We start from the raw sequence: 21,785 nt of genomic DNA, 5'->3' as shown, positions 1-21,785 counted from the left end.
CGCCCTAGCGCAAATGGACGTCCAGCCGCTTTCGCTGTTCCCCAATCTAACCTCCGACTGCACCCCTGTCGCGGTAAAATCACGACGCTACTCTCGCGCGGACATGCAATTCATTGCGGACGAAACGGCTCAGCTCTTGAAAGACGGCATCATAGAACCTAGTAGGTCGCCGTGGCGCGCCCAGGTCTTGGTGGTGCGCAGCGAGGCCCATCGCAAACGCATGGTAATCGACTATTCCCAAACGATTAACCGCTTTACACAGCTGGATGCCTACCCCCTTCCGGGGATGGACGCGCTAGTGCAACAGGTGTCCCAGTATTCGGTCTATAGCACTCTCGATCTCCGTAGTGCGTACCACCAGATCCCTATCTCTAGGGCGGATCGTATCTATACCGCTTTCGAGTCGGGGCAGCGGTTGTACCAATTTACGCGATTGCCTTTTGGGGTAACGAACGGGGTCGCTTGTTTCCAGAGGGCTATGGATGACCTCGTTGCGCGGGAGCACTTAACCGATGTTTTCGTCTACCTCGATAACCTTACGGTTTGTGGATATGACAAAGGGCACCATGATGCTAATCTGAAGCGCTTCCTTGAGGTCGCGCAGCGATATCACTTAACTATGAACGAGGAAAAGTGCCGTTACTCCCTACGCACGATAGATCTTCTGGGGTACACCGTGACCCATGGCTCTGTCTCTCCGGATAAGGAGCGTCTGCGACCTTTGCTCGACATGGCCCCTCCCTGCGATCGGGCGTCCCTGAAGCGCGTCCTTGGGCTGTTCGCCCATTACTCCAAATGGGTGCAAAGTTTCTCCGCGAAACTTCGCCCCCTTGTGGCCTGCGACACCTTTCCCCTGAGTTCGGCCGCATTGACGGCCTTTGAAGGCCTTAAGACTGACATCGCCTGAGCCGCCGTGGTGACCATCGACGAGAGCGGCTCGTTCGTCCTCGAAAGTGACGCCTCGGATCAGGCCATCGCGGCGACCCTCTCCCAAGGGGGGCGTCCCGTGGCTTTCTTCTCACGGACTCTTACCACCGCTGAGCGGAGGCACTCGTCCGTTGAAAAGGAAGCGTATGCGATCGTCGAGTCGATTCGGCGATGGCGCCCGTACCTACTCGGGCGGAGCTTCCAAATCATCACGGACCAGCAAAGCGTTGCGTTCATGTACGACACCTTACACGCCCAGCGCATTAAGAACGAGAAAATCACTCGCTGGCGTATCGAACTCGCCGACTTCTGTTACACCATCAAATATCGCCCGGGGAAGGATAACCAGGCAGCCGATGCCTTATCACGCCCGGCTACATGTGCTGGTATCACCTCTTTGGAGGGCCTACGGGTGCTGCATGCCACAGCGGGCCAACCCGGCGTCACGCGTTTCGCTCATTTCGTGCGGAGTGGGAATCTCCCTTACTCGATTGACGATATCCGCCGTATCTGTCGCGACTGCGCTATCTGCGCGGAAATCAAACCGCGTTTCTATAACCCTCCCATGGGGACTCTGGTGAAGGCTACACGCCCGTGGGAACGCTTGGCGATGGATTTCAAGGGCCCCTTGCCGGTGTCGAGCGGCTCTCGCTTTCTGCTCACTATCGTTGATGAGTACTCGCGATTCCCCTTTGCTTATACGTGCGCGGACATGACTGCTGCCACGGTGATGCGATGCTTACAGAACTTGTTCTCAATGTTCGGTTACCCGGCCTATGTCCATACCGACCGGGGTGCGGTCTTCTTGTCTCAGGAGGTGCGCAGCTATCTGCTCCAAAATAACATTGCGTCTAGTTACACCACGCCGTACAGACCCCAGGCTAATGGGCAGATCGAACGCTTCAACGGGATTATCTGGAGGGCCGTCATGCTCCACCTCCGGACCCTCAGCCGGGGCCTTGATAAATGGGCTTGGTCGCTACCTTCGGCGTTGAACTCGATCAGAGCTCTCCTGAGTACGGCAACCAACCAAACTCCCCACGAGCGACTTTTCCACCACCCCAGGAGCTCGGGGTGTATACGGTCGTTGCCCAGTTGGCTCGCTGGGCCCGGGCCGGCCTACCTGAAACGGGCGGTTCGCGCGAGCAAGTACGACCCCCTAGTGGACAAAGTGCAGATTCTCCAGGCTAATCCTGAGCATGCTCGTGTGATGACGTCTGATGGCCATGAGACTACTGTCTCCGTTCGTCACCTTGCCCCTTGCGGGGTCGACGACCTTAGTAGGGAATCGGACGACCCGCTCGAACCCATCTATGAGACTATGGCCTCTCCCGACGCTCCCATCGCCGACAGTCCACCGACCCTCCCCTCTTCGGGTCTACCCGGGCCCGACGACTTGGGGTTACCCCCTTCGTCACCCGACCCTGTTGGCGCCTCTGACGCCGGGGACACAGGGATACGTGATGCCGTACCCGGGGAATTTCGGACGCGTGCTGGCAGAGAGATTCGCCGCCCGGCCCGATACGGTTGGGTCGACTGATACTCCGCACCATAGTCGCGCTGACGCTCACTCGCTTTTAGCCACGCGGCCGTATAATTCTGACAGGGGGAGAATGTAGTGAAATCGTATCCGTACTGAACCCGGGGGTGATGCTCGCTGCTCGATGTCACCGCTGTCACCGCTAGAGGCGTGACTATAAGACCCGCTACTGCGACGGTGCTCCGAGACTTCTCCCTTGTGACATGTTACATCGGTAGCCTCGCTAACGGTACGCATGTATAGAATATCTAGCTTGCTTGCATTGAATGATACTAGGGCATGCCCGTACTATATATATATCTAAAATTATATCCCCCCCCCTCTATTTACATGAAATGGTTTGGTCCATTCGCAAAGCCAAAGCGAACGGCTTGCGAGTACGGTGACAACCCCCCCCCCTCTATTTACATGAAATGGTTTGGTCCAAAGCGAACGGCTTGCGAGTACGGTGACAATCCCCCCCCCCCCCCCTCTATTTACATGAAATGGTTTGGTCCAAAGCGAACGGCTTGCGGAGTTTGGTAAAGAAATCGCCATAGCGTGCACAAACGCGCAGGAAAGCGAAAGAATCGCAAATTAGTTTTAATTAGTTTTAAAACATAGTTTAACGCCAACATAGCGGCAACATAGTTTGCCAACGTGAAATAAATGAATACGCTCTCAAATGTGCCGTCCGAGGCAGAGTCTGTTCGCCACGTTCGGCACACGTGATAGCTCGCTGCTCTCTGATTGGTTGAATCGTTTTTTGGACATAGCTCGCTAACTACTTGTCCGATTAATATGAAACCTTGAAAAGGCACATCCTCGGGTCCCCAGCAATATACCTGGCAAGTTTAAAGTATATCGGACCCGTGGTTGTCGAGAAACAGCGGTCACAGACAAACATACAGACATACATACACACAGAGATTACTGGAATTATAGATAGATGACTGGACCCATGAGATGTTGCATCATATACTTATTGTGTATTTCTACTTTACAGGAATAATGTGATGATCTAAATGCAATTAAACCAACCATTGGACTAAAGTTGTGTGGACCTGATTGGTTTTCCACAACAATATATATAAATAAATAAATATATATATATATATATATATATATATATATATATATATATATATATATATATATATATATATATATACATATATATATATATAAATATACATATATATATATATAATATATATATATATATATATATATATATATATATATATATATATATATATCTATATATATATATATATATATATATATACATATATATTATATATAACTGTGACAAATAGTAGAAACTCCACAGTACGAGCAGGGCGTCTCATTTGCATTAAATTAAATAATCAGAAGATTAAATCAGACGCGGACGTAGCTTCAGGACGGTCGATCTTTAATTCTCGACAAGCTTTCGACCAACAACGGTCTTCTTCTTCGTCTCCGGAAACAACAGGCATGTATATCAGACAGGTTTGTATAGTGATATGTGTGTAGGATGTGTGATATGTGTGGAAGATGCATATAAAAAGAAGAGCCACGCTAAAGCTGACTTACCATCCCCAAGTTCAGCGGAAGTGAAGCACAGCTTAGTTATCGTTCACGTTACAGTTGGTGCACGTGCATATACAAATATAGAGATACATACATACATAAACAAACACACAAGCATATATTCATATTCCATTTATATTGAATGAAAATGAATGAATGAATGATCGTTTTAAGGCCATTTTCCCCGCTATAGTGAGGGTTGGCCTTGCGGGCCCCATGACAATCATGGTTCCCTGTTTGAGGCAATGTTTTTTTTTATGGCCGGATGCCCTTCCTGACGCCAACCCTGAGTCACCTCTTACGATGCGCAGGGATACGGTGTACCTATTCTAAGCCGGGGTACACACCGGGATCATTCATCCCAGCAAGCTGGTACTCAATTTGCCGACCTCGGAAGGATGGCAGGCTGAGTCAACCCCCCTGGTGTTAAATTAGCGATCGACCGGGATTCAAACCCAGGATCCTAGGATCCCAAGCCGGCACCCTAACCACTAAGCCAACACCAGGCTATATACCATTTATATTCATATAATATATTTATATATTTATTTATATATTTATATAAATGACATATAAAGGTAGAATGAATGAATGAGTCAATGAATGGGTTACGGTTAATGATTTGATTGGGTTGATGTAGGAACATTCTTTAATCATCAAAATTTATGCCATGAGGGATTTTTGTCCGAAGTTTATGTGTCCAAAAGGACTCACGTTTCAGAATCGTGGTGTGTGATCGATTTGTAATTGATTCAATGGCAGAGATTTGAATGTCATTTGTGGAGTGATCCGGTTGATTAAAGTGTATCGTGTAAGGTAGAGATTTGCCCTGACTGGTGTGGAAGTTATTGATTTCTGACCGGGTGTTATTAAATCGTGTGTATAGTGTATTCTCAGTTTTTCCAACATGTTGTTTGGTGCACTTTTGGCAAGTGATTAGGTATATGACCCATTGACCCATGTAGATTTGCAGTTCATATAGGAGGTGATGGGGAATTTTTGTCCAGTGCTAGAACTACAAAATTTGTTTCCTTCTAGTAAATGCTTGTGAATAATATATTTGTTTGCTGTGCATTCATAGAAGCCAGGGATCCTTGTTTCTTTGTTGTGGGGCTGTGGGTGCTTTGCTTTTTCGAAGAGGTCCCTGAGTGTCCGACCACGTCAAAATGATGTTAGTGGAGGTTGAGGAAATGTGGTGCCGAGTGTTTCTGATTGATGGAGGAGAGGAAGGGCCTTATTCAGAATACTTGGCAATTGGGATGACGTCGGAGAGTAGGTGGTTACCAGTGGGACACGGTTAGTTGCAGGTTTGGGTTTGTAAGTCAGAAGGTCTGCTGTGTATACAGATATACACATTTGTATACTGTGTATATATTTATATGTATACTTTGTATACATATAAATATATATATACACATTTCTGTTATTTCTGACTTATTATCTGATGGTATTTCTGATGTACATTTCTGAGTTCTGTTATTTTGCAGGGAACCAAAGATGAACAAGTCTTTTTCATCCAAGACCAAGAAAAGCAGTTGTTGGAAGCGTCTGAAGTGAATAATTTTTTTTTCCTCCTCTTGACTTTTTCAACTTGTTTTTGGATATATCTACCGCAAAAAATGTACAAGAAACTGACTTTTCAATTCTTTTCAACCTAGGCTTTTTGGCTGCAGACGTGATAAGAAGAACAAGAAACCTTGTGGCTTTGTTGTACATAACATGTGAGTATGAGAAAATATCCCTTTGGAATGTCATGACATTAAACTTACTTCCGATATAAATGGTATTCCCCAAAGGAAATGAAGCTCACACTGTCATATATCACGATCACATTTTGCTCCTTAAATATTTCCTGGACCGTTGGTTGGATGTTTCTGGGCTGAGGCATTGCTTTGAGGTGCTTGCCCTGAGTTGTTTAGCCTGGATTAGAATCTTTCCCAGATATTAACGGCCATCCTGGTGTTTTGCATGAAGGGTGAGGCATCGATGTGTATATTGTCCCACGAAAGGGCATGAAGTTGGAGGACCATCTGCCAGCGCTGGGCGTGTTGGTAGACGTTAGATGCCATCACGTCTCTTGCACAGAATTGGCAAGTTATCGCCGGTACCCTTAACAAATTACAAATTCCTGCCAGCTAACAAAACGATTTGTCAACCGATTCATGAAAACCTTGTGCCGCACCGGTTCCCACAGCCAGTCTCCAAAATTAGGGAAAGATATCTGAAGAAGAAGATGAAGTATAAGGTTGTAAGAATGTCCATGAAGAAGTGCAAATGACAAGCGTCAGGCGGTACTTGATCTGAGGAGAGGGATGTGATACACGAAATACCACTTCAACCAAACATATCAAAATTAATCTTCGTTTGCAAATATTTTATCCATAACAAAGGACGCAACTACTGCTTTGTGCAATATTATGTCAGAATAATACCACCAATACTGTCAACCAATACAATGAACTTTGAGGAGGCCATTTCTCCGTACTTATCACTGAGGAGGTGTTGGGTGTTGAGGTGGTGTTGGAGTGTATGGAGATGAAAACATTGTGGAGGAGGTGCAGAAACATCACCAGGAGATGAAAAAACATCTGTTACAGAAAGACATTGCCTGTTAAAAAGTGGCCTCTCTTGGACAGCTTCCTGACATAAGACCCTGAAGCTGACGAGTCACGGACAACTCCATGACCCGATAGGTTGCTAAGCTACCACGGACGCCATCTAAGGTGATTAAAATCTGGCAGAGTCCCTGCGGCTAACTTTCACTCTACTTTCCCAGTGATTAATTAGTTAAGTCAGATAGGGATTATGCTCTCGGCAAACACCTTTATCTTTTTATTACATACGGCCAAGCGAAACCGTGGGTGGGATGCCGGCTAGACTAGCTTAGTGAATCAGTGGGGTACATCCTCCCTTCTATTTACTGTACCCAACATCTAACCAATGAAGGAAAGAGACAATCGAGCAGGTTTTGAAACCACAAATCTTGCATTATTAAACAGGTATGTGGTATGTATTGACAAGAGAATGTAGCGTCACATAAGAAACAGTCCTTTCCCTAGAATTCAATGAAACCCCTTGTACAACCGGCTTTAAACAAAATACAGTTAGGTTCTCGTTCATCCGGGGAAATTAGAAAGAAAAGGGGACATAAAGGAAGAAGTCGGTGCGTGTTGGTAACCCGTTCCTACCCTCATGGAAACAGGTTTGGTCCCATTGGGCTCAACGAGGTGTCGATGCAGGTGGATGCGTGGTGCAAGTGAGAGGTGTGCTGTCGTGGAGTGTATTGTGTGGTGCCTAGCTCTGAAAAGAAATGTTGGAGATCTTGTGTCATTTGTTGATGCTCCACAACAGGCACCACACAAAAAAGCCCTGAGATGTATGCGCTGAAAGATGCAGGGTTATGTGGTGCTTGTGGCGTGGGTTTTATAAGCACCTCATCTCAATACTCGGACAATGTACAAGAGGTTTATTGATAGCTAAGGATAAATGCATGGGAGGTATGGGCGCTTAAGCAAGTAGCACCATTTTGGTTCTCACACAGCCAGCACCAACATCATCTCAAGGAATCACAACTTGTAATCCGCTTCATACACTTCAAAGAACAAGGAACTGAAAACATTTCCCCAGTTTGACAGATTGCAGCAAGGAGAAAGACTCGACAGGCAGGGAGCTCATCAAGAAAGAATGTTGATGCAAGGTCAAACAAGGATTTTGTCAACAGCTTCTCAAAAGCAGACAGTCAGACGCTAGTGATCCAAATGGGTCATACTGCCCCTCCCCTCCCCCATTAGCCTGAGATTCAAATGAAATCCTTTCCAACTACCCCTTTAATAACCATCTTACCTTCAATAAAGAGAAGATTTATTATCACCCTTTGTCCCCCGAGGGAATTCATTGACGTATTTTATCATTATCCCCGATCCACCTTGTACCTCACAAAGTGGGTGACGAACCATGGGATCCATCATCGCTTCTGATATTAAGTCCTTCCTCTTCTCCAATGGCTTGATCTCTGATCATCAATTTGGATTCAGACCAGGTCATTCTACTCTGGGCATGCTGCTTCTGCTGTCTCAACAATGGATGGAGGTCCTCAATGCCAAACAGGAAATCTGAGCTGTCTCCCTTGACACATCTTGCACCTTTGATACGGTCTGGCACCCCACCCTGCTCACCAAACTCTACAATATGCCTCCGCGTAGTCCAACAATCTGATAAGGTTTGGTCGTACAATCGGATAAGGTTCCTGTTGATTGGATAAGGTTCGTTTTTCTATCCAAGATTGCTGCCAAACCACGTGACCTACGACATCGTCATTTTCAAACTATATGCAACAATGGTGGTAGGTGATATTTGTAAAATTTTGCATCGACATGGTGAGCATTTTCAGAGATATAAATATTTAATATTTTCTTTCAATCCAGTGTGGCTGCCATACCATGTGACCAATGATGTTTTCTTGATCATCTTTTAATCGTCATGCCTCGTCAATGACGCACGTAAAATTTTGAGTCAATTGTTTTTGTGGTTTGGGAGAAGATGTTTTTTTAAAGGTTTTTAGTCTAATCCAATATGGCTGCCAAACCATGTGACCTATGATGTCACAAATTTAATATTTCAATACAAATGGGTCTTAGATCATGCGCAGATTTTTCGGATAAGGAATTCAATTAAAACATTTTTGGCTGGTATTCCACTTCACCAATGATATCATTATCATGCTTTTGTTCCCCATTGGGAGTACTTGACAATGTGCCAGATTTTAAATTTTTCCATACAGCGGTTTCCGAGAAATACTTTTTTAGTTATTTGCTTTTAATCCAAGATGGCTGTGTGACCTAAGACATCACAATTATCATAAAAAACATTCTGCATGGGTGCCGTGCCACTCCGACCCTCAAAGTTTCGTTTCAATCGTGCATGTGGTTGCAGAGAAAAATGAGTTTTTTTTTTTTTTTTTTTTTTTTTTTTTTTTGGGATACTGAATCGAAGCTCGTGAAAGAGCTAACATTTACTTCACAAACAAATCAACCAGACAAACAAAATATATAAAAAGAGGGAGCAGAAGACGAGATGGGGAGACAAGGTGAAGCACACAAACACTTGAGAGCACACACCATTTGAGAGCAGGGAGATGTGTGGGAGGGAGAGGGCTTGGGGGGAGGAGGCGTGGGAAGGGGGGGGGGGGGGTGGGAGAAGTATAAAACACAAGGACACCAAGGACTTCCAGGACAGAAGTTGGTATTTCAAAAAAGTGGAATTGGGGTGAAATTAGCGGGGGTAGAAAAGATCAAGGTTTTGGATGGGGGAAGATAAGAGATGGTGGTGAACAGCTGATTTAAAGACCTGGAGGGTGGAGTGGGATTGAAGAGAGTGAGGGAGTTTGTTCCAGAGGTGGGAGAAAAGAGGAATGAAGGAGTGAAGGTGAGCAGAGAGTCTTGATTTTGGCAGTTTAACCATAAGAGGGTTGCAGGCAGATCTTGTGCGACCTGTAGGAATATTTGCGGGACAGAGCCCAGAGAGAGCTGGGGGGGCAAGGCCAGAGAGGGTCGGTAGAAGACGGAAAGACCACCAACCTGCCTGCGGTGAGTGAGTGAGAAGCCCTTGGAGTTAGCTTCATCACGGGAGATTACAATGATTCTGAATGCTTTGGTTTCAACAGTGTGAAGACGAGCTGGGTGTGAGGCAGGAGCACCAGCCCAGAGGGGAGAGCAGTATTCCATTGAGCTGCGGATGAAAGCCTTGTATGTGGTGAGGAGCTCAGGTGTGCCAAGGAAGGACTTCGCACGACGGAGGATGCCCAGTCGGCGACTGGCTTTGGAGGCCAGATTTGAAATGTGGTTTTCCCAGGAAAGATCATGGCAGATAGTGAGACCCAAAAGCTTGAGTGACAGAACTTCTTGGAGAGGATTATTCAGAAAGTGGATGGGAGGGTTGTCCAGTCGGTCTTTTCGGAGAGATCGTAAGAGTGTGAGATTTGTCAGGATTGAAAGACATGTTCCACTTGTTTGCCCAGTCTGTGATTTTGTCCAGGTCTGCAGAGAGTGAGGAGGCTGCAGACTGCCGAGCTGATGGATGAAGAATGGAGCGACAGAGACTAGAGTCATCAGCAAAGAGATAGAGAGGATTTTCAAGAGAGTCAGAGAGATCATTGATGAAGACCAGAAAAAGCACAGGCCCCAGAACACTGCCTTGGGGAACTCCAGCCTGAACAGGAAGAGGAGATGAGAGAAACCCATTCAGGGCCACACGTTGACTACGACTAGAGAGGAAGTCCGCCAGCCATTTGTGGAGATTTCCATGGATACCAAAAGAGGAGAGTTTTGTGAGCAGAGCGGGGTGCCAGACCGTATCGAAGGCACGGGATATGTCAAGGGAGACGGCTCTAATTTCCTGTTTGGCATTGAGGACCTCCATCCATTGTTGAGAAAGCAGAAGCAGCATGCCCAGAGTAGAATGACCTGGTCTGAATCCAAATTGATGATCAGAGATCAAGCCATTGGAGAAGAGGAAAGATTTCATGTCTGAAGCAATGATGGATTCCATGACTTTGCTGATAATTGGGAAAAGGCTGATTGGTCTGTAGTTGCTGGGATCTGTTTTTGCACCTTTTTTGTGCAAAGCGGTGATGTTGGCAGATTTCCAAGCAGATGGCAGATGACCTTGAGCAAAAGAGAGGGTGAAGTGAACAGAGAGAGGGAGTGAAAGAGCGGAAGAACAGGATTTTAGGACCCGTGGGCTGATGCCGTCAGGTCCAGTTGCAGAATCAGAGTCGAGGGTTGACAGACACTTTTCCACCTTGTCAGGAGGAAAGGACATAGAGTCCAGGAGCAGCTGGGTATGACTGGGTACGGTGGGCACAGAGAGGGATGGGTTTGGGACACAAGATTTAGAGGTAAACACAGAGTTGAGGCATTCATCTTTTTCACGTGCGGAGTCAGCCGTGTGGCCGTTTGAGGTGAGGGAGGGGATGGAGGGGGAACAAACACCAGAAACAGATTTGACCAGACGCCACCAGGATTTGGAAGGGGGAGACAGATAAGAGAGTTCTGTCCTGAGAACGGAGAGATATTGTTTCCTGGCTCTCCTGAGGGTGGGCACACACTTGTTTCGGGCTTTGTGAAAGGAAATGAGATTTCCTTCCGTTGGATTTGCTTTCCAGGAGACGAAAGCCAGTTGTTTCTGGGCAATAGCCTCACCACAAGATTCCGTGTACCATGGACGGGAGGAAGGGTATGACAACTGAAGACGAGATGGGATAAATCTGTGCATGAGAGAGACCAATTTACTTTGGAAGAATTCCCAGGATGAGTTGATGTCAGAGGCGGTAGAGATGGGAGACCAGTCCAGATGATTGATGGCTGCTTGAAGACCGTGCCAGTTGGCCTGAGTGAAATGCCAGACTCGTCGACGCTGAGGAGGCTCTCTGAGAATGGTCAGAGAGATGTCCACTTTAACAAGCACATGATCAGATGAGCCGATTGGAGCAGAAGAAGAGCAGCAGACATTTTCAGGGAAGTTAGTCATAACCAAGTCCAGAAGAGAAGATGCTCCGTTGACTGAGATCCGGGTCGGGAAATTGACAGATTGTGTCCGCCCCAGTGAGTCACCGAAGTCCTTTGCTGAAGAGCCATGGCTGGTGAGAGAGGTACCCACACCCAGCCAACTGGCATGGTGACGATTGAAAATCACCACATATGAGGAAGAGAGAGTTGGGATGGGTAGATAGAAGTTGGTCCATATTATCAGACAGCGAGATGCAGATGGAGTCATCACTGTTTGGTGGACGGTACAACACATATGAACAAAAGGTGGGAGCGAAGGGGAAGCCGTAGCCAAAGGTATTCCTGGGGGTTAGGTGGAGAGAGGGCAGTGCAGGGCGAGTGAGGAAGAGTTTTTTAAATAAAGATAGCAACAACCACCTACCAGGACGAGGCTCTGGTCTATCATACCGGAGGGGGGAGTAACCTGGGAGAGATACGAAGGAATCAGAGACATCATGAAGGAGTAAAGTTTCTGTTAAGCAGATCACGTCTTGTTTGTCAGAAGCAACCTGTATGGAGAGATCAGTCAAGTTTGAGCAAAGGACCCGGATGTTTGAGGTCCATACTGTTAAAGAAGAGGAAGGGGGAGCATCAGATACAGAACATGGGGGGGAGCGGTCGGGAAAGATGTGGAAGAGGAGGAAGAGGTAGGGAGTGCTGTTGAAGGTGTGTCAGAGATTTCAGAATAGCTTGGAGAAAGGGAAGAATGGGGCGGACAAAAGGTTTGATGGTGATTGGGTGAGGCGCAGTGAGGTGTTATTTGAGGAGGGGAAGAGTGAGGCAGAAGGTTGAGGGAGATGAAGGTGAAAGTTGGAAGGGGGAAGAAGCAGGGAGGATGCTTTGAGGAGGAGGGGTGAGAGGGGAGTCTAGGAGGGGAGGAGTGAGGCAGAGTCTCGGAGGGGACGGGTGTGGGGGGAGTTTAGGAGGGAAGGGGCAAGGGGGGAGATCTGAAAGTGATGGGTGATGGGGAAGATTTGGAGGGGAGGGGCAAGGGGGAAGATTTGAAAGAGATGGGTGATGGGGAAGATTTGGAGGGGAGGGGCAAGGGGGTAGATTTGGAGGGGAGGGGTGATGGGGAAGTTTTGAAGGGGAGGGGAGATGGGGAAGTTTTGGAGGGAAGGGGTGATGGGGAAGATTTGGAGGGGAGGGGAAAGGGGGAAGATTAGAAAGGGATGGGTGATGGGGAAGATTTGGAGGGGAGGGGCAAGGGGGAATATTTGAAAGAGATGGGTGATGGGGAAGATTTGGAGGGGAGGGGCAAGGGGGTAGATTTGGAGGGGAGGGGTGATGGGGAAGTTTTGAAGGAGAGGGGAGATGGGGAAGTTTTTGAGGGAAGGGGTGATGGGGAAGTTTTGGAGGGAAGGGGTGATGGGGAAGATTTGGAGGGGACGGGTGAGATTGGATTTTGAAAAGTGTACGATTAATGGGAAACGAACATTTATTGCAAAATGAGTTTCTTGAGACCTTCGAGTCAAAAATAAGTTTGAGGATGCTGAAGGATGGGTGGAGTGCTGGAGAGTTTAGGGAATGTATGAAAGAGGCACTGTAAGAGATGGAATTTTTTTTGGAATGAATAGATTTGGTGAGCAAGTCGAAAGCATCCTTTTATAGAAGAAGACGAAAAAGGTGTTGTAGTATATGATAGAATACAGTTCTTCAGGGGACAGATGAAACATTTTTTAACGACGTGATCATGTGATCACGAACAACGTGGTCGAAGAATGAACGAACAAATAAGAATGAATAACGGATAAGAACAGAGAAGGGAATTTTTATTTTATTTTATTTGAGTTGAAAACAGAGACAGAGACCGAACGTGAAACGTGAAAAACAGAGACCGAAAGTAATTGTGAGCGCAATCGAAGAACCGCTGAGACAAAAACAATGCCTCAAGCCAAGGTCGGACATGGTAGCCTACTACACTAGGCCTCAGAATATGCGACACGAACTAACCAACGATTCTGTACACAGGTATGAAAAACCAACACTGAGAATACGATTAAAGACACACCAATAGTTACACACACCGAAAGAAAGATATAGTTTCGACAAAAACACAATTGTGAAAAGGTACTTTTTTAAAACTTTCTTTTATTTATACTGAATCGAGGCTCGTGAAAGAGCTGACAACCGCGAGGGAAAGACAGTACAGGGGGACCACGAGGGAAAGACAGCACAGAGGGACCGCGAGGGAAAGACTGTACAGTGGGACCACGAGGGAAAGACAGCACGGGGGACCACGAGGGAAAGACAGCACAGAGGGACCGCGAGGGAAAGACAGTACAGTGGGACCACAAGGGAAAGACAGTACAGTGGGACCACGAGGGAAAGACAGCACAGAGGGACCGCGAGGGAAAGACAGCACAGAGGGACCACGGGGGAAAGACAGCACAGAGGGACCGCGAGGGAAAGACAGCACAGGGGGACCACGAGGGAAAGACAGCACAGAGGGACCACGAGGGAAAGACAGCACAGAGGGACCACGAGGGAAAGACAGCACAGAGGGACCGTGAGTGAAAGACAGCACAGAGGGACCGCGAGGGAAAGGCAGTACAGTGGGACCACGAGGGAAAGACAGCACAGAGGGACCGCGAGGGAAAGACAGTACAGTGGGACCGCGAGGGAAAGACAGCACAGAGGGACCGCGAGGGAAAGACAGCACAGAGGGACCGCGAGGGAAAGACAGCACAGAGGGACCGTGAGGGAAAGGCAGCACAGAGGGACCGCGAGGGAAAGACAGCACATGGGGACCGCGAGGGAAAGACAGCACAGAGGGACCGCGAGGGAAAGACAGTACAGTGGGACCGCGAGGGAAAGACAGCACAGAGGGACCGCGAGGGAAAGACAGTACAGTGGGACCGCGGGGGAAAGACAGCACAGAGGGACCGCGAGGGAAAGACAGTACAGTGGGACCGCGAGGGAAAGACAGCACAGAGGGACCACGAGGGAAAGACAGCACAGAGGGACCGTGAGGGAAAGACAGTACAGTGGGACCGCAAGGGAAAGAGAGCACAGGGGGACCACGAGGGAAAGACAGCACAGAGGGACCGCGAGGGAAAGACAGCACAGAGGGACCGCGAGGGAAAGGCAGAGGGACCACGACGGAAAGACAGCACAGAGGGACCGCGAGGGAAAGACAGCACAGAGGGACCGCGAGGGAAAGACAGCACAGAGGGACCGCGAGGGAAAGACAGCACAGAGGGACCGCGAGGGAAAGGCAGTACAGTGGGACCGCGAGGGAAAGACAGCACACAGGGACCACGAGGGAAAGACCTTAACTTCGAATACTTCGAATACTTCGAATACTTCGAAAGATACTTAACTTCGAAAGCGTGCGCGCATGGACAGCTTTGAAGAGACGTGACCTCTAATCTTGCACATGCGCAGGATCAATCAACCGTACTTTAGCGCGGTACTTTACTTTAGCGCGGTAGCAGGTACTTTAGCGAGTACGGACGGACTGATGGACAACCCGAAAACATAATGCCTCCAGCCACATTCAAGGACGGAGGCATGAGGCATAAGCCAACTTTTTCCAAAACAAAGCTGAAAGCCACATGTAAAGAGCTACAAGGAAAAAGAAGAGGAAAAACTGGCAAAACCTTCACCTATTCCTGAAACGAGGAAACCTCTTCACAGGACCATTGTGCAGGAGGGGGTAACTAGGCCAGTGGAAAAATTAATTTTCCTACCCCCATTGGGTGTCTTTCAAAAGACCCCATATCCGTACTTGGAAGGCCGTTGGCTCATGAAGGGAGCTCATCCACCCTTTGTCAGGTGTTGTTTTTAGTCCTGGCAGGGTGTCACAGTCACCCTCCCCACGAGCAAAGCCAGTGATGGGTGTCGGTTTAGTCACGAATGATAACGGTCCTTGTACTGATCCTTCAGGTACTCGATGACATGCATCCTTCCAGGCAGACACTCCCATTCACATCCACTCTTGGGTTCCTATCACTCCTCCAGTTCGTTCTTAGTTTAAACTTCTGAAAGTTTAGATGCAGTATATGCATTACACTTCCCTCGTCCATCCAATCTTGGACTTTCAAAGTCAGCGCTCACTAATGTGGAGGATTGCTGGAAGTGAGTACTGTATTTGAAATTTGCATTTTGATGAAATGTTGGGCTGTTTCGACTCTCCATTAAAGCACTTACTCATTTAAGGTGCAGATAAATCTTCTTTAGTATAATGCACATGGCTGTGGAAAGCATCATTTATAGGCAGGTTTAACGTACATCCGAAGGACGGCACACACTTCAATGAATCTTCAATTCAGTCTGTGAATTACTAGGATGACAGCATATTGTTGACCCGGGATTCAATCCCACTCTAGACAGCTCAGAGGTGAGTGTCGGAGCTTATGACACGAAGGGGAAAGAAAAAAATGTGGTTAAAAATAAAAACTCTTTGGTGAAAAAACCCCCCTCTTTACCACGTGACATTTATTGGCTTCATTGTCAACTGTGTTTGAAAATACTTGATAGGGTAGCACAGTGTAGTGGTGTTTGCTGTCTGAATGTAGAAAACACAAAGACTCGATGCAGTCTGATATTCACCTGCCTGACTGCATTTTTATTCACATTGTTTCTTATTTGTGACATTTATTTAATGACAGCTTTACAAAATCTTTATTTTCTGCAGGAATGCTGAGCCTAAAATGATATGTGATCGTGATAAATCTGTTGAGGAAGAGCCACCAACCGGTGAGTGTTGAGAGCTAATCTTTTCACAAAATATATTATCGTCTCATTTACAAGTACAACAAGAAAGAGCAATCGGAGATTGCAAACCATCGCTAGGATGTATTTTCAGTGGTTTTTAAGGCTTTTGTGTTGAAACGAATATGGCGGCCGAATCACGTGACCGACAAACAAACCAACAAACTGAAAAATCGGTCAGAGACCGAGGACTTGCCGGAATGTACTTTTTTATCGGCCATTTTGGACAAATATGGCGGCCGAACCACGTGACCGATGACGTCATCATTATTTGTTTTCTAAACTAATTTATTCCTTGATGATGCTCAAGAAATTTCATCTTGATCGGATGAAGTTTTGTACTTGTCAAATTATGACATCATAATGGAGGCACCTATGACATCATCATTAACATATTTTATTCCCCATGGAGAGTTCTTTACAATGAGCCATGTCTCAATTTTTTCTATTCAGCATTTTTGGAGATATAGAGGTGCAAAGTTTTTCCGTTTTCCAAGATGGCGGTCGAACCACGTGACCGATGACGTCAATTATTTTTTTTCTCCACCAGTTTATGCCGACATGGTGCTCAAGAAATTGCATCTTGATCGGATGAAGTTTTGTACGAGTCGAATTATGACATCATAATGGAGGCACCAATGACATCATCATTAACATATTTTATTCCCCATGGAGAGTTCTTTACAATGAGCCATGTCTAAATTTTTTCTATTCAAAACTTTCAGAGATATGGAGGTGCAAAGTTTTTCGGTTTTTCCAAGATGGCGGCCGAACCACGTGACCGATGACGTCATCAATTGAGCACAGTCTATTCCAGGACAAGACAAATATGTGTGCAAAGTTTGGCGATTCTACGTGCAACGGTGTAGACGTAGTATTGCAAACGGACAAACACAGACAGACAGACAGATGAAAAATCGGTTAGAGACCGAGGACTTGCCGGAATATACTTTTTTTTTTTATTGGCCATTTTGGACAAATATGGCGGCCGAACCACGTGATAGATGACGTCATCATTATTTGTTTTCTAAACTAATTTATTCCGAGATTATGCTCAAGAAATTTTATCTTGATCGGATGAAGTTTTGTACTCGTCGAATTATGACATCATAATGGAGGCACCACCTATGACATCATGAAAATATTTTATTCCCCATGGAGAGTTCTTTACAATGAGCCATGTCTCAATTGTTTCTATTCAGCACTTTCGGAGATATAGAGGTGCAAAGTTTTTTTGGTTTTTCCAAGATGGCGGCCGAACCTCGTAACGGATGACATCAGCATTAACATATTTTATTCCCCATGGAGAGTTCTTTACAATGAGCCATGTCGCAATTTTTTCTATTCAGCACTTTCGGAGATATAGAGGTGCAAAGTTTTTCGGTTTTTCCAAGATGGCGGGCGAACCACGTGACCGATGACATCATCATTAACATATTTTATTCCCCATGGAGAGATAGTGAGCAAGTACTTTGTCAAAACCCGTATTTTTTGTTGTTTGATTAATCAATTAATTGATTAGTTATTTGATTATTCGCGATTAATTAAGTACTTGCACATTTCCTTTCTCTTCTGGGCATTATCTCAGGCACCTTTTGAGTTAGGAAGCTGATATTTGGACATGTCAATGACCAAGTGATTTGGCTGTAAAGGCTCTTTTTGATTTATTGATTAATCAATTAATCGATTAATTATTCAATTTATGACGAAATTTTAATTTTTTTTTTAAGTTACAGATTCGGATGAAGTGGTGGTGGTTTTTGTTATATTAACCCTGGTTTATATAGTCCCTGGTGTTGGGCTAGCGGCTAGGGTGCCAGCTTAGGATCCAAGGATCCTGGGTTCGAATCCCGGTCGATCGCTGAATTAACGCCAGGGGGGTTGACTCAGCCTGTCATCCTTCCGAGGTCGGCTAATTGAGTACCAGTTCACTGGTAATTCCCTGCTTGTCGTAAAAGGCGACAAACAGGGTTGGCGGCAGGAAGGGCATCCGGCCGTAAAACATTGCTTCAAAAAGGGGACCAAAAAAACAACAACCACGGTCCCCGAAAAGGCCAACCCCCGCTTTGCGGGGAAAAATGGCCTCTAAACGGTGGTTTTAACCAATAATAATTATTGATTGATTATTTAATTATTTTTTTATTATTATTTATTTATTTTCATTATTAATCGTTTATTTATTTTCTTTCTCATCTGGGCAATATATCTGGCACCTTTTGAGCTAGGAAGCTAATATTTGGACACGATAGTGACCAAATTATGTGGCTGTCAAGGCTATTTTTCATTTATTGATTAACCATTGAATCGATGAATTATTTATTGATTAATCAATGAATTTTTTTATTTTTTATTGATGACTAATTTAATTAAATTTCTAAAAGATACATCTTCAGATGAAGCACGAGAGGTTTAGTTATGCTATTAGCCAATTGATTAAGAAAATGTTTTGTGATAATCTTTTGTTGATTTTAATTATGCAATTAATCAATCAATTATTGTACATCTCTCCCTCCCAATACAGTCTCTCTGTGCTGCACTGCAGTATTGCCAGGTGCCAAAGGCGCCCCGGCATTGCCGAGCTGCAGGATATTTAATTATTTGGAATGGGGGCGGTGTACTTTGAATGTATCTGTACTTGTTTTTGGCTTTTTTGGTCCGACGACGGGTTCATGCCAGAAATGTCAGCTTCCCCTCGCTTCCAAATGTGGAAAGCAGGGCCTGATCAATATCCTTCCTGGCAATTCCATTTGTTCCATAAAATCAAATGGTGTTTCACAGGTAGTGTGTTTGGTCACAAATGTGTGGTCCATCAGATGGACCTTGTGCTGGGTATTCTGTCTGGTAGGATTAGTTTGGAGACATTAAACATCTCAGTGTCTTTCATGAAGAGTTGGCAAGTCAACGCCGGCACCCTGCGCAAATTACAAATTCCTGCCTTTACCCACGACAATCATGTCAGGCCTTGTGAACTAGTTCCTGAAAGACTTGGGTAAATTCTGCATGTTCTGAGCCCTTGATCTCTTACGAAGGGACATGGTACGTGAACACCTGGCTGGCAAAGAAGAAGACAAAGATGAAATGTAATTTATGAAATTGATGTCTCATTTCCACAATGCACACACATCTGAACACGGTAATATTCTGTCAATTGATCTTTTTCACAATATCTGTTTTATGTTCATTTTGCCTCTTCTTTCCAGGATCTTCTCTCCGTCATGGTGAAGTTGATGAGAGTACTTCCAGTGATGAGGATAAAGAGTACGATGTGGGGAAGGTCGTGGTAAGCAAGACATTTGATTACCTTTTTACAGTAATTGCTCGGTTTGTGTCGGGATGCATTCCTGAAAAATGCGCCGATTATCAAAACAACGTAAATCAAAACGATATTTATGCCTCCACCGACTAGGCGTTATGTTTTCAGGTTGTCCGTCCATATGACCATCCGTATGTCCGTGCATCCGTCCGTGATAGGATTTCATTATCACGTTAACTTGAGAAGGGCTGAAGGGATCTCAGTCAAACTTGGTACAGGTGTGTATAATGAGTTAAAGATGAACTGATTAGATTTTGGTTTCACGAGGTCAAAGGTCAGAGGTCCGATTAAGTTAAAAAAACTGTCACTGTTCCAACTTGTGAATTGGTGATGTGATTTTGCCCAAATTTTGTATACGTATATATAATGATGCAAAGATGAACTGATTATATTTTGGCATAAATTCTGAGAAATGAGGTGATTTTGTGATTTTGGTGAGGTCATAGGTCATGTCAGGTAAAAATGTGATGTTTGAGAACAGCTGAATGGATTTATATCAAATTTGGTACAAGCACTGTATGTGTAATGATGTAAGAATGTGGGCGGAGGTGTATTGGTCGATGTCATGACGTCGAAGAGTGTCGTTACAGTTCTCATTAGCATTAATAGGATAAGCTTGGGATGCGCTCCTCATGTCGCCACTTCACGTATTGTATTTCACTTTTTACCGATGATATTCCTCTGTTTTTAAGTAATGACAGCTAAATTCAAGTACACAAACGTACAGTGGTTCTGTCGACGATTTTGTGATCTCCCAATTTGATACTTTGTCTGTCTGTTTGTCCACACAGAATAAATATGATTTTCTCTGCAGCTGTTGGTCCGATTGAAAGGGAATGTTCACCAAAGCTGCACCTCCTCCTTTTTGTAGGATTTTAAAATGATAATTATGACGTCATATGTCTTGTGGTATGGGCGTCATCTTGGGAAAACCGAAAAGCTTTGCACATCTATATCTCTGAAAGTGCTGTTTGGAAAAAATTGAGACATGGCTCATTGCAAAGAACTCTACTTGCAGAATAACATATTGTTGCGTGTCTGGCGATTTAATGTCAGCCGAGACGGATGGTTGAACCAGCTTTAACTGCGAGGCGACCTCCCGATGATGACGGTTATTTTTGGCACTAGCGGGAATGAAGAGATGCAAGATGTTTTCCTGAACGGAACACACGAGTTTATTCTGGAACCACAACAAATAAACACTACAGTAAAATGCAACACAATGGTTTAATGAAAATAAAATGCGGATGAAATAAATGTTTTGGTAAAACGAATTCCCTACTCTGTGACGCCTCCACACACTGATTCGCACAACATACACTGGGGGAAATAAAATGAAAATAAAATCCGTTTGCGTGCCGGCACTTTTCTGTGTCTCAAATGGCCCTTTTGAGATTGGTGGCGGTGACGATGTTCAAAGCTATGGAGCCTGTGGCAAGCTCGTGAGGACGGCCTCCTTTCTCCTTCACTGCCTCGCTCGTGGCCTCCTCTGCCTCCAGAAGAGCACCACAGCCAAAACCTCCCTCACGTCGGTCCAGAAAGAATGCTCTCCCTCGTGAGAATACCAAGATAATAAGCACATCTCTCTCTTTCAGCACATGGACCAAAGATGGCGAGGCCTTCTTCTCCGATCCCGAGCAGCTGACGCACTCTTCTTCCTCACGACTAAGATCCAATCATCAAACGTCCCTCTCAGTTCTCCCCGCCCACATTCTACAGGCCAATCGCGTACCTGCCGGCCTTCTTCTCCTCCGATTGATTCTCCGCCTCTACTGGGCGGGTCTTTTGCCTTATTTGGTCCATGAGGGCGGGATCATATCGCTGGCCCTGCTTGGCTTTTTCCAGGGTTGTTGTAATTTAAGGGTTGGTTTCCATGGCCGCCGTGTCAGCAAAAATGTTTTGGAAAATTTGCAGAGGGTGTGGCTCACAATAGAAAACTAGCCTTAAACCTGAGAAATAATTAGCATGTCACCACCCCTCATGTGATGAACATTTAAACAACCTTCAGCTACGTTTTCCCGACTTATTCCATCGAAATTGTTCTGCTCATCACATGGTCCATGCTACTTCCCGGACAATTCTACCTCCCCTACGGTGTTCTTTCACCTACTCCCCATAAACGGAACAATATGTTAATGATGATGTTATGGGTACCTCTGTTATGACGTCATCATTCGAAAAGTACAAAACT

At 45.6% G+C, this 21,785-nt stretch overlaps 1 protein-coding gene across 7 annotated transcripts in view; it reads left to right on the top strand.

Moving 5' to 3' along the window:
- Positions 1 to 21,785, top strand: part of LOC137417945 (uncharacterized) — a 168,028-nt gene that overhangs the window by 61,087 nt on the left and 85,156 nt on the right. For all 7 annotated transcript variants that reach the window (XR_013622476.1, XR_013622473.1, XR_013622472.1 and 4 more), the window contains exons 6-9: positions 5,509 to 5,574; positions 5,680 to 5,742; positions 16,205 to 16,266; positions 19,482 to 19,561. Coding sequence is in view for 2 of the 7 variants with exons in the window: in XM_078772234.1 (XP_078628360.1) it covers positions 5,509 to 5,574; positions 5,680 to 5,742; positions 16,205 to 16,266; positions 19,482 to 19,561 (271 nt within the window). In the remaining 5 variants the exon portion in view is untranslated. The remainder of the gene's footprint in view (positions 1 to 5,508; positions 5,575 to 5,679; positions 5,743 to 16,204; positions 16,267 to 19,481; positions 19,562 to 21,785) is intronic.

Source organism: Myxine glutinosa, chromosome 2, assembly GCF_964187855.1.
Source record: "Myxine glutinosa chromosome 2, kmMyxGlut1.1, whole genome shotgun sequence".
Classification (NCBI taxonomy): Eukaryota; Metazoa; Chordata; class Myxini; order Myxiniformes; family Myxinidae; genus Myxine; species Myxine glutinosa.
The sequence above is the reverse complement of the archived record's forward strand: the minus strand, read 5'-3'. Positions and strand labels throughout refer to the sequence as shown.